The 13,890-nt window shown below is 39.5% G+C and overlaps 2 protein-coding genes across 2 annotated transcripts; both read left to right on the forward strand.

Moving 5' to 3' along the window:
* The first annotated feature begins 14 nt into the window (after nucleotides 1–14).
* On the forward strand, nucleotides 15–4,751 carry LOC121183163 (solute carrier family 25 member 44-like). Its single transcript, XM_041040072.1, has 4 exons — nucleotides 15–197; nucleotides 1,093–1,761; nucleotides 1,958–2,085; nucleotides 2,558–4,751. Exons 2-4 carry the CDS (start codon nucleotides 1,134–1,136, stop codon nucleotides 2,747–2,749), a joined length of 948 nt encoding a protein of 315 aa, XP_040896006.1. The 5' UTR covers nucleotides 15–197; nucleotides 1,093–1,133; the 3' UTR covers nucleotides 2,750–4,751.
* Nucleotides 4,752–6,917: 2,166 nt separating this feature from the next.
* On the forward strand, nucleotides 6,918–13,488 carry LOC121183180 (cellular retinoic acid-binding protein 1). Its single transcript, XM_041040098.1, has 4 exons — nucleotides 6,918–7,083; nucleotides 7,973–8,151; nucleotides 8,430–8,543; nucleotides 13,244–13,488. The coding sequence occupies exons 1-4, from the start codon at nucleotides 7,014–7,016 to the stop codon at nucleotides 13,292–13,294; spliced, it is 414 nt and encodes a 137-aa protein (XP_040896032.1). The 5' UTR covers nucleotides 6,918–7,013; the 3' UTR covers nucleotides 13,295–13,488.
* The last annotated feature ends 402 nt before the right edge of the window (nucleotides 13,489–13,890 follow it).

Below are 13,890 nucleotides of genomic sequence, written 5' to 3' on the forward strand. Positions count from 1 at the left end.
TTTGAATGGGAACAGGAAGACTTCTGACAGTTAGCTCACTAGCTAGGAGGTAGCAATCTCCATTTAAAAAAAAAAAAGTATCATAGCTAATTAACAACATTAGCTTGAATTACATATTTCAATCAGCTGTTAACATGAAGTTTCAAGCTCGAATTACATTAAGGACATGACTCTGAAATAAACATCTGTCCAATGAAGTAAGTGTTAAACGAATGCTAACAATGTGTAATGCAGAGCTAGCTCGGTGAAAGCTAGCATACCCAGCGGGTCGCAATCGGCATATTTTATTACACACCTGGTTTTGTAATCGTTTGACTTACTTTGTGAGGGTTTAATAAGTGTGATTAACTTTCACATGAGTGATCCCGTAGCTCTCGGTTGACCTCACTTTGGCTCGGGAACACGGTGTCCTCTGACCGGTGTTGTCACCGGGGTCAAGTACAGACTGCTGAGCTTATATTTAGCTGTGGGGAGAACAGAAAGCGACTCTGTCATACATAACTAGAGATAAATATTACTGTTGTTCAGTTTCGAAGAAACAGTTACGTGACAGCATTAGGTTACAGGGAGGTTTTCACAGCAAAGATGGTGGAAAGAAATGACAAACGCTGTCATTATTTGGCTACATCACTGCAGAGGGCTGTATTTACGTATTTTATTATTACGTTATCATTGTTATTGGGAAGGTAATAACTACAGAAAAAAATTCTATCTAAGTTCAGTCTGTATTATTTCCCCGTTTGGGCTCAAGTGACTGCCTTCCTCTCAGACATAAATAAATAGTTATGTACCTTGCCTGCCATATATGTTACTTGAGGAATGTGTTAAATGAGGAATTAACCCTAAACCTGTCTTTACACATGAAGAGCGTTTGGTTGTTAGGCAAAAGGGTCAAGCAATACGGTCATGTATACTGTGAGACTATCTATCTATCTATATACACACACACACAATATGTACAATATGGATAGACAGTATGTCTGTCCATATTGTCCACTCCTATATGTACAATTGCCATTGTCAACAATGAACTTCCACACTTAGTAAAAACTAGTTTTCTGACTAGACTGTTGTTGATGTTTGTGCTGTCAGGCAGGAATCATTCTGATGAGGGGGCACCTACAGCTGGCAGGATGCAGCAGAAAAGGAACATCCAGATCATCGAGTGGGAGGACCTCGACAAAAAGAAGTTCTACTCCTTTGGGGTGTTTATGACGATGACCATCCGAGCTACCATCTACCCGGCCACACTCATCCGCACTCGGCTGCAGGTGCAGAGGGGCAAATCGCTCTACAGCGGCACCTTCGACGCCTTCTTCAAGATCCTGCGGGCAGAGGGTGTACGAGGCCTGTATCGTGGCTTCATGGTCAACACCTTCACTCTCATCTCTGGCCAGGCTTACATAACCACCTACGAGCTGGTGAGGAAGTATGTCTCCCAGTATTCTGAGGACAATACGGTCAAGTCACTGGTGGCGGGTGGCTCGGCCTCTTTGGTTGCTCAGAGCATCACCGTTCCCATAGATGTTGTCTCTCAGCAGCTGATGATGCAGGGCCAAGGGGAGCACCTCACCCGCTTTCGACTCAATTCTAAAACAGAGACTGGAAAGCCCAAGAAAGTGTTTGGTCAAACCAGGAACGTTATGGCTCAGATTTTTGCTGCTGATGGTTTCCGGGGCTTCTACAGAGGATACGTGGCTTCTTTACTCACTTATATCCCAAACAGTGCTGTGTGGTGGCCTTTCTATCATTTTTATGCTGGTAAGCAGCTGGAACATCTGTTTCTGTGAAGTACAAGAAAGCACTGCACTAATTGCAGTTTCTCAAAAAAACTTGAGCTTGTGTTTTGTCATAAGTTATCTATATTCCCAGTGCTTTTGTACGCCTGCAACAACAATGAATTCCACGAATCCTTGCCAGGTGGTTGATGAGTATCTATATGTGTTATGTCCTTCAGAGCAACTCTCTAAACTGGCTCCCAGTGACTGCCCCCACCTGATTCTACAGGCCACAGCTGGACCTCTGGCTGCTGCTACTGCCTCAACTGTCACCAACCCAATGGATGTGGTCAGAGCCAGAGTACAGGTAACCATCATTTACTGTACATCTGTCATAATGTTAAAGCAGAAAAGTGCCTTAAAGTGCACAGTCCACTATGTTTAGTTAGATATTTTTCAATAGCAGACACAATAAATGTTAATAATTAATCAGCTTTCTTTGAATGTGTGTGTGTAAGGTTTTGTTACCATATCACTCTTCTGTAATTTGCATATCTTGACGCATCAGGGAAGCTTTTCCTGTCCAGGGCACGAAAGCAAACGTTGAGCTGTGGAGACAGGTTCTGTGTAAGAAAACAGTTCACAAGACAAGATATGCTTTAACGAGGAGTCAACCACCAAAATGACAGAAAATAACCAACACTGTGCATGCTGTAATAACTCAATGTAAATATTTTACTTCAATATATCACCCACTCTTAGGCTAAGGTTTCATGATACTGGTTTGTGGTTCCAAATAATAACACAGCGTGTACTGTATGTGTTTTGATTTTGTTTAGGTTGAAGGGAGGAATTCAATCATCGAGACATTCAGACAACTGATCAAAGAGGAGGGTTTCTGGGGATTGACCAAAGGACTGTCGGCACGCATTATTTCATCCACACCCACTGCCATTGTCATGGTGGTCGGCTACGAGACGCTAAAAAAAATGAGTTTGAGACCAGAACTGGTGGACTCAAGACACTGGTAGAAGATACCTGGACAGACAGCGTATGGACCACGTGCCATTTTAACCCTCAGCCCCAAATTAGACTTCCTGTGACAGCACTGGATGAAAGAAAGGCTTGTTTTAAACAACAGCCTGGGGGAACAAAATGGAATCAGGCCGCTTTAAACACACAAAGCATGTGTTTAAATCTGTATTTGACCATTCACAACAGCCAGATACAGATTAAACACCTGGTCATTAAAATTCGCACCAAGGTTCGTAGTTTGTTTGTGTCGCTGCTTAACAGGGCTTTAGTGCAAATGAAAATGGCGGCTGCAGTATTATTTTAACACTGGAAAATGCAGACAAATTGATGCAACCTCATGGGATTAAACTCTACAATCATGTTTTATTGTCTTTGCAGTGGAGAAAAGCGGAATTCATCACTGACAGATTGTTATTATCTTCAATAGTTTGTGCTGTCCTACCAAAGCCAAGCAGTGCTGGGCCCACATAAAAAAAACACCTGGTTTTGATCAAGGTTTGGAGAAAGGATCATTTAACTCATGACGACGCATTCACATCAGCAGTAAAGAGATTTTTTTTTCCTTACACTCACCAAACTGGCTTCTGTGTCTGTTCTGCACTTCCTTTCTCTTTGCCTTTTTAAATTGCTGCCTTCATATTGTGAGACTAACAATCTGCTTTTTTGTTTTTTAACTGCTGAATGTCCGTGAGAAGAACAGTAGGTATTAGATTCTGTAACGTGGCAGTTTTTATATTGTGGGTTTATTTGTCCAGTTGTCCAAGTGTAAATCAAAATAAATGACTTGACAAATCCCGTGCAACACTTTATCAACATTTTTGTAACATACTAGTTTGCTGTCTTATTTGCATTTTAGAAAATACTGCAATGATCAAGCTGGTTAATAAAATGGCTGATTTGATGTACTGGTAACTACCAGGAAGTTTTTAAGCGTTTCCATTACGGTGGGCTTCCAGTTTAAACCTGTGAGGCAATGGTGATTGAAGGGCAGTCAGTAGAAATTATGCTGTTTCGCTAATGTGACAGTAAATGTTTGAGTGCAATAATGTAAATGTTTTATCCTTTTCACCACAAAATGTGATCGTACATTTCCTGTAAATTGTGTGATTAACGTGTCTTAATAGGAAAATATGCATATTACCTAATTTATTTATTTTTTTGTTTGCTTTTTGGGTGTCTTCAAGTTTTTGGGATTATGACCACAGAAGTGTCCAAACTTCAAAATTTCACCCTGTCATGTTTGTTTTTCTTTTGTTTACCGTGAATAACTTTGAGCACTGTGGCTCATGCAGCTTGTTGCTTTTTTTAATCACTGTGGCTTTAGTGGCTTTTTGGGGAAGAGAATTATTCCGAATCCTAATCCAAATCACAAATTATAGTTTAAGTATAACATTAGATGTGGTCAGTTAGTAGAACTGATCTTTATTTTTTAACTACTTACATGTGACACTAAATGTTGTCACTGACAGGTATTTTCATTATAGAGAAAGAAGAATGGTAACAGGCTGTTTTGATTTGATTGGAGGCAAATTCCTAAATGTGAAAGTTTGTTTAGATGAAGCCATAATGTCCCAGAATGTTTTCTTAAATTACATATAAATTTGCTCAGGCCATGTCAAGATGTTATGTTATACACATTTAAGGGATACCAGATGAACTCTGGAGTATCTTGCGGTTGTATTATTTTTTCAAACACATTTTCTTCAGGGCAGTTACCGTCAACTTTTGAAGGCGTGTTTTACTAAAGGCTGCATGCCTCGAGGGAGAGAAGGGAACCAGTGCAAACTTCTGCATTAAGATTGATTACAGTCTGGAATTTTCTTTGCACAGCTTTCAGTAACTCTAAAAGTGTGATTATGTTGTCAGTGAACGACAGAGATAAGTCGTCTGCAGTAAATCAGAACCTGACTGTCATGTACAGAATACATGTGGTTTCACATCATGTGTTGTCTCAGTGTGTTTTTGTTCATCTGTTTGGCCAATAAAACATCAAAAACTGCTAAACAAATTCAGTTTGTGAGTTTGCTGTGTTCCAAACAATATAGTACAGCAGGCTATGGTGTTAGAAAATTTTGATGTTAAAAAAATGTATATTAATAAGTCCAAATAAAGCCTGACCAATACATTTTTTTCAGATTAAAAAAAAAACTCATGCAATTTCTTGTTAATTACCAGCCAGCTCACAGTTTATGCCGATCCCTGTCTGATTTATTGTATTATATACAATTCAAGTGAGCTGTGAAGGTGCTGAATGGTAGTTTTCAGTCTTTTCAGTATCTGTTTTTAATCTCAAAAGCCTGAAATCGCTGATCACTTCAGACCAAATACATTTGACCATCTGACCGATTATTGGTTAGACAAGGTATAAATAAAAAGTTAAAAAGCGATCAGGGCCAATAATGTTTTTTCTAGGCATCTGCAGAAGCCCTGATATACATATAAAATATAAGGACACTAAACTGAAGTTTAGCAACATTTATGTAAGTGGAAGCTTTGTGTGAACCCATTAAAAATGTCGATATTGTGAGTTGCTATCGTCCTGAGGGAGTTCATTGTGCAGCTGAGCAGGTCTGGGAGGAGAAAATGCAATTCTGAGAAGTTAATGTGTTTCCTTGATGTTCTCATAACTGTGGGGCATCCATTCATCTTATCGGCGGTGACACTCTGACATCAAAGGTCATATCTTATTATGGTAGTTAGGTAATGAGATGAGAGGATCTACTGAGGTAAGTCAGTAGTAAGAGGACGGCTCTTTGGGCAGTTAGAAAAGAATCAGCCCGTAATGTAGTTTTGATTCTGGTGCTTGCTGTAACATTTGATTTTTCTTTACAAAATACAGGAAATATATCCAGTGCTATGCAATAAATCTGACTTGATATTCAAGACCAACAAAATCTTTGCTCTTTTTGGACTTATTTACCATGCTGGAGGAATAAAAGTGAAAAATGCTGCTCTTTTACAACAGGGATAACTCAGCCGGATTAACAGGGACATAGATGGAAGCAGACAATTCTCTAACAGCTGTCACTTAAATCCTTAAACTTTCGCTGTATGCTGCACTCAAACGTTCACTTTCCCTTTTGGTAATAAAACCACCCAGAGACCAACAGACAAATCTACTGATGAGTGAAACAAACAAGGAAGCCTGGTGAAGACAGCAGAGGACTTCTTTGAGCTGACACTTCCTGGTGGGATGACAGAGTGGTCCCTGCTCTGCTCTATACATTAATTATCAAGCGGGTGTCTGGAAGGCACTTCGTCAAAGAGATTGATGAGGGCCCATCAGAGAGGGAACAAATCTGACTTGGCCGGGGTTAGAGGAAGGGCCTCTCATTCTCATGGGATGTAATGGTGGTAGCTGTACGAGTGAAGTGTGTATGTATGTGTGTGTGATAAAAGGTGGGATAGTTAAAGCACTGAGCGGATCGACATGAGAATTGTATTGACTGCGTTGTGTAATCCTTTTTGCAGATTCTCCCAAAGTTTGAGATTTGCAGAGCAGCAAAGGACAAATAGGTGTTAGAAAGCTATGCAAACATCTGTCACTGAGATTTCTTCCTCTACTGACTACAATGAACGTGAATGACATTTTGATTATGGTGTTTAAACCAATCAAAAATTGCCTTCATATTTGGCAGCAGTGTCGCCATTTACATTGTTTTTGGCTGAGCACCACAGGTAATATTTCATTCACCTCCATTGTACTGACTGTGGAGGCAGAAATATCTCAAACCCTGGGCAAATAAACAATTGGAGGTAATTTGGAGGTTATTTTTTATGGAATCTGGGTGACCCTTTAAGACAAGGTGCCAAACCCTCCATATCAAAGGGAAAATAGATGATCCTCCATTCAGCTGTGGGAGCCAGTGAGGAATCTATGAAAAAAACGACTGACACTTAAAGGCTTCAGGACTAAATATTTGTATAAATTCACCATAAAGTTCCACAAACCCCGAGACAGATCTGAGTCAGAGATGAGACATCAAGACCTTCCAACCAAAACATAATTTAGCTTTATCATTAAAATAAATCTGTCTTGAGAATAAACCACTAAGAACCCGTGTGTGGGAGAGGAAGCAGGGCTAGAGGGGGTTTGGTCTGCTGTGTGGGATCATTGCACACAGGGAGGAGAGGAGGAGGAGGAGGGAGCACAGGGAACAGAGGGACAGAGAGAGAGAAAGAGCCTGAAGAAAGGGAGCAGAGGAGACATCAGACGAGAGGAGGCGAAGGCTGACACACAGACCAAATCCCACAAGAAAAATGCCCAATTTTGCAGGCACCTGGAAAATGAAAAGCAGCGAGAATTTTGACGAGTTGCTCAAAGCCCTGGGTAAGAACAATCTACTCTTTCCTCAGTGAAGATATGAATGTGTTTCAGTGAGAGCGATTTTCTAAATTTGCCAGGGACTGAACATTAAACGAATAAGCTGGTCAGAGGTCTATTATCTGTACAGTAGACAACCATGCCTGGAATGCAATTAAGGTTCATTTTTTTTAAAGTAAAAACTGCATCACACTTAAGATTTAAATGGGAGACTATATTTATGATTAAATTAACATATAGAAAAACTACAATTAAAAGGTGATCTTTTCCATTATGTTGCCAGTAAAATCTTTAATAATTTTAGCTCCATTACAACACAGAGAGGGTTAATAGTTTTCCACTCATTTTAAGGACAGAATCTATCATGAGCTACAGGAGAGCTAAACAAAGCAAACGGCACCAGCATTCCTCCCTCTCATCACCCTGTCACTGCACCGTCCATGCAACATCTGCTGATTACAATCTCTTGCAACTTGTAGTTGCTGGAGGATCCTTTTTTTTTTTAAAATATGAAAATCAGCAGCTTTGCACTGTGATATCTTCTCCTGACAACTAGAAAGTGATTTGTTTTCACAGTGGTATGTCTCTGCCTGAGACAGATTCCTCTACCTTTTTGTGTGTATGGTAAAAGCTTGACAAACTCTGATTTAATTTCTTTCCACCCTTTTTGGCGCCAGATGGAGACAGAAAAATGTGAGGTGAGACATCTCAATGTCAAATGATAAAATAAGAAGGAAGTAGGTCTTATGCTTAGTGGCAGTGGGTGGGGACTCAAAATTCTTGTCTGGGGCAGAAAGTGGTTTGTCAGTTTTATCCATTAGCTAGTTTACAGACTCTTCAGCCCTAATTAATATAGATACTGTAGGCTGACAGGCAGCTTTGTTCATGTCCTCAGGCGTGAACGCCATGCTGAGGAAGGTAGCAGTGACTGCTGCATCCAAACCCCATGTGGAGATCAGGCAGAACGGTGAACACTTCTACATCAAGACCTCTACCACGGTCCGCACCACGGAGATCAACTTCCTCATTGGTGAGGAGTTTAATGAGGAAACGGTGGACGGCAGAAAGTGTAAGGTAATTTAAATATAACTGCCTTTGATGTGCACAAATCTGAAGTTTTATTTTGAAATATTCTCTGGTCTTTCCAACATGTAAGATTAAGAAAATATGGACATACAGAGAAAAAGACAAAAGAGTCTGAAACGATCCTTTAAAGACTGACAAGACAAAGAGATAAACACAGTCCTCACTCACCTCTTGTCTATCACTTTGTTGTACTGCTGAGGTGCTGTTAGCCAGGTGAAACTGAAGGGGATAAATGCAGGAAACCTCATTAAAGTGCTCTTCTACAGAGTTTGGCCACCTGGGAAACAGAAAACAAGATTTACTGCAAACAGACTCTACTGAGTGGGAACGGCCCCAAGACCTTCTGGAGCCGAGAACTCAGAGGGGATGAACTCATACTGGTGAGTAGTGTTTTAACACCACAGTAACTAGAAATATGGTGACATAAGAAAGAGAAAGCTACATGCAGGTGTGAACTCAGTCTAATCTAAACCTAACCAAGCGTATAAAGCATGAATTGTACCCAGAGATAACAACATTTTTAAGTCTTTCACCTCGGGAACCATGTGTCTCTTCGGGATCATCCCTTCTGTTTCTCCTAGAAAAAAAAAATTGTTTTATTAAGTCGTCTCTGTATTTCCTTTCATAAGATTGTAGCTCCCAAGTGCTCTAATCCCATCAGCCTGGAGAAGGATGTCGACACAATGCCTCCCATTTTCATCTAAAGTCTTTTCCGCAGTTCAATGAACAGATGTTTGGATGTTTTGCGAAGTGGGATGAGGTGTGAAATTTGGAGGTTACTGTCTTTGACCACATGGGCCATTTTCTGTTTCTGCATCTCTTTTTGCCAGTAAGAAAATAATTAGGGGACTGGATAAAGGGATAGTCCTCAACTTGTGTCAGAAACACTGCTGTTCTGGCAGTGTGGTGTAGCCTTCTATAAGGAATAGTTTGACATTTTGGGGAAAGCGCTCATTTGCCTTCTTGGCAAGACTTAGAGGAGAAGATTAATTCCTCTCTCATATCTGTATGGTAAATATGACACTATAGTCAGCAGCCATTTAGCTGAGCTCAACATAAAGAGTGAAAAAAGGGGGAAACTGTGCAAAAGTAACACAATCCACCAAGCAGCACCTCTGAAGCTCACTAATTAGCAGGTATAGTCTTGTTAAAATTGTATAAAAACATCATATTGAAGTTTTATGAGGGGGGTGGGGTTGAGACGGAGTATTTCTTGGCTGGGAGCAGTTACTTTGCTTTCACTTTCACAATAATAGCCAATTCATTTTCAAAGTGATTTTTCGATCTCGCTTTTGGATTGCAGATCAGAGGAAACAAGACATTTAAAGACAGATCAGCTTGGGGACTTGGGAAAAAAAAATAATTTGAGGACATCTTAAAGACCAAAAGATAATTCAGAAAATAATCAGAAGATTAATCAATAATGAAAATAACTGTTAGTTGCAGGCCTAGTTTTCACAGACACAAGAGTGGTGTCAATCCTCTTGTCTAACTCTAACGCAAGATAGCAAAGACAGCAGATTATTTTCCACTGTCATGCCAGCAGAATCCCAACAGAAGCAGAAACAAAAAACTAGACAGATGCTCAAGAGAGGCTGTAACTGGGTGGTGACACCAGATGTGAAAATGTTAAACGATCTGGTCAATATTTTTCCAAAATACTCTGTAGTTCCTAGGAAATGTTCTGAACTCCCATAGCCACTTGGAGCAATTATCCATTCGTCGTATTTCTTTCTTTTGCCAAATGAGGGTGTGGATAAACATGCCTATATCTGTGAGAGAGAACACCAACAGAAAGTCATGTTAGAGGAGGTCTGAAATGTAGGAGACGCTTGTTATTCTTGGTCATTTAATGTTGATGTGATTTCGCTATGGGGCTGCATGATCACACATTAAGAGAAAGAAAAATGACAGTGAAAGGCTGAAAGCAAGTGAATTATTTGTTACAGCTTGCAGCAAAACCCACAGAGGGGCTCCACAGGGAAACTTAATCTAGATTTCAAAGGAATAAATTAACTTTTCACAGACATACGTTTGTTGTTAGACACCGCATTCCACGCAGCATTTCATGATCTTGGATCCATCAGAAACACTTCTGCCTCCAGTTCCTGGCAAATCAAGGTCACTAAGACAAAGCAGTTTTTCCTGTAAACATCTGGGATTTAGCATGTGTGGATTTATTGGCCAGATGGACAACAAAGCTGAGTCCAGCTTGGCTTTGATGAAGAAGAACTCTTTACTGACTGTGACTCACCTCTGCAGAGAGGCAATCAGGAAAACATCTGAGAAGGACTGTAATTTGGACTGAATGAAGGGTTTCAAACGGGGAACAAAAGCTTTGACCAGGACCGAATCTGTTTTTATTCAAGATAGGGGTGTGCACGTCTGTCCATGTTGGAGTGATAGGCTGTAATCTGATAGGCATATGGGACTGAATCATTGGGGAAAAACAAAGACTTCTCATAGAGAGAAGATTGTGAGTTTTACTGTGAGTCCAGTGAGGAGGGGGAGGTCAGATAGATTCCCTGCTGTTCTGTAATTTAAACACGACTGCCTCACATTACACCAAAATTAATGGATTATTTAGATTTTAAGATTTAAGATAAGAATGATGTTGAAGCAGAAATATTTGGCTTTTAGGTGATACAAACAAAAGGAGGCTGAGGTCGGTATAGCTGCACACATCACTCAGTTATGAAACCTGAAAGTGTCTTTAGCAAAAAAAAAAAACCAAACAAAAGCATTGTCTATGGTTCAGAATAATTTCTTGATGTGGTTGAGAAAACACATATTAAAAAAACAGAAAACAAAAAAACACTAAGGTTCATAAAGATTGCCAGTACTGACTAATACTACTGTCTGTATATCCTTACAAAAAAAGAAAAAACACAGACAGACCTGTCAATAACACTCAAGTAGTGTCTTCACACAAGCACACATTGTTAATGACAGACTTCTTTGCAGACCAATACTTGTGAAAGTGAATAAGGAAAATGTAGCATAAAAACAGCCTTTACAGACTACACACTTAAATAATTATTAAGAAATTTAGGCAGTTCAGAATGGTTAGTGTTAGACTATTTAATTATTCTTCCTTTGTCATTTTATCCAATGTCAACACAATATAATATAAAAAGCAGCATTGCTCACTATCAGAACTAAAAGTCCAGCTGTGGCAGGTTGAGTGGAGTCCAAAACTTCGGTCAAAACATCAGTTCACATCTTCAAACCCTGTCTATATAATCGTGAGGAGATTTCAAACATAAAGTCCCATTTAAACTTGCTGCACCTCTGTCACTTTATGTTGTAGAATACGTGAGGAATAACAGCGTCACCTACGGCTTTGTTACCCCCCTCTGTTAACTACTGCTGTGGAAAGTACCAGTTTAATATTCTGTCTACTAAACACTCTGCTTGTTAATGCACAGGGAACTAAAATCTAACACATCCCATCTTCAGCTAATGAGGTCACTCCCCTCTCTGTCCACAGAGGAATGTGATCGATCCATCAGTATAAACAGAAAATATTTAACTCAAGTAAAAGCACCGGCCAGCAGATGAGGCAATTAGGCTCTCGAGGAGAGACGGATGGATGTGGGGTTTAATGAAGACAGCATGTGGTGGCTTACTGCGCTCACTGTGATCTAAGATGGGTGGACTGTAATGACCATTTAGGGGAGTCTATGGTGAAAAAGGGAAGAGGATGCTTGAGAATGAAAAACTACTTTTTTTTTTTTTGTCCATGTGAAGAACCTCATATACCTCCTTTACATTTCAAGCCAATAAATATTGATTTTTAAAGATTAATGAAAACCTGCGTTGGCTAGTTTATATGATGGGACTGGAGTCAAATGAAATTGTGTGGCTGCAATGGTGCTGGGGGTCCAAATCTGTGCCTGTCCTCCCGTGGACTTTAATTGGTCTCATTGATCATGCTGTTGAGAAATGCCAACGGACCCTGATGTTTCCTCCAGTTAATGTCTCCCTCGGTATCGCACCACGCGCCAGATGGAGCCGTCTCAGATCCATTTTTTACAGCTCTGGCCTGCTTCCCCCGTCCCGCCACACTACACGGACTGAGATAATGATGATGTGTGGCGCTGCCGTCGCCCCTAACGCTACGCCCCTGGGGACACCCATAAATCTTTGGACACGGTCACACACCCGTCACCCAGGGCGTCCAATGTTTATTCCTAATTTTCATATCAGTTTTTTGTCCCATCTGTTTCTGAAACAGTGTCAAATTATGATCATGATGCTAGTCAGCATTTAGGCAATTAGTGGTGGAAATGTAGCGGAGCAGCAGAAAATATGAAGACTTTACCATAATATTATTCAGATCTTTCACTTAAGTAAATCTTTTACTTAAGATCTGAATATTTCCTCCACCACTGAATGGGTTTTGTCTATTTCATGGTATATGGACATTTAAAATTTTCTTGTAAATGTCTGCATCTTCTAGGAGTAAATAACAAATTTTATCTGGTTTTGTTGTTGCATCACTTTACTTTTAAGTCCCTTTTTAGTATTAATATGGGTATAAAACTTAAATGAAAAGTTTAAAACAGTTTAGCAGACGTGAGTATTCATTACTGTATGTGTCAACAACTACAACTTCCCCTGAGAACAGTGGAGGCTGTTTCATAAACAGGTAATGAATGACAATATTTTTATATTGGGTAACATACTCTGGCATTAATAAACACTTAATAATATCCTTGTATCCACATACACCTCCTTCTAAAATTTTTAGAGGCCAAGGTAACATTTTCAGATGTCTTGTTCTGTGTGACCAACAGTCAAAAACCCAAAGATATTCAGTTTACTACAATATATGACAAAGAAAAGCTTCGCCTTCACCTGAAAAAAAGCAAATATTGAGCAATTTTGTTTATAAAATGAGATCAGATTGTTTAGAATTTATCTTCTGCTGCTTGACTAATCTGTTAATCAGCTAATCTTTGTAGCTCTATTCCCAAAGAAAGTTAGAAAACGAGTAAAGTGTGACAACAAGATGATACTGCTGACGAAGTGATGATGAACTGGTTTTTTTTTTCTCTCCCTCTCAATCTTGTTTCAGACTTTTGGAGCTGATGATGTGGTTTGCACAAGGATCTACATGCGCGCATAGCCGGAGTCCATGTCCAACAAATAATCAGTCAGTGTTTCAACTGTCAGTGAGAAATTTCACATAAAAAAATCAGTTCTGACATTCAGTGTTTTACAGCTTTATGAAAATCAGTTTCAGTTGCATTATACACCCCCACCCCCAACTTTTTGTATATAATTTTTTTCTTGCATTGGAATTAAATGATCAAAATATGATTTATTTTTGTTATTTTGTTCAGTTCATGTTTTAGATCTTGGGACAGCATAAAAGACAAAGAGGGTGGTGGGCGAAAGAAGCAGAAGTAGCCTGCACACGCTTGTCAAAACGTTTTTGTGGCAATATTCGGTTTGAACTCCTGACCTATTTGTAAATAAATAAACAGTGGCTTGCAGGGATCACCAAGTTTAGGATAGTATAAGTATATAACAATAATATCCAACTAAAAAGGAAAAAAACTAAACTAACTCAAAGTATTTTATGGGGTTATGGAGCAATAATACTCATTCAGTATTTGCTAAAACTACACAAAAAAAACATTTTATAACTAAAATTGTAAAATTAATTTGATATTTTGATTTGTATGCTTTTCAAGACCTGCAGATGCCCTGAACACAAAC

Source organism: Toxotes jaculatrix, chromosome 1 (genome assembly GCF_017976425.1).
Source record: "Toxotes jaculatrix isolate fToxJac2 chromosome 1, fToxJac2.pri, whole genome shotgun sequence".
NCBI classification, from domain to species: domain Eukaryota; kingdom Metazoa; phylum Chordata; class Actinopteri; family Toxotidae; genus Toxotes; species Toxotes jaculatrix.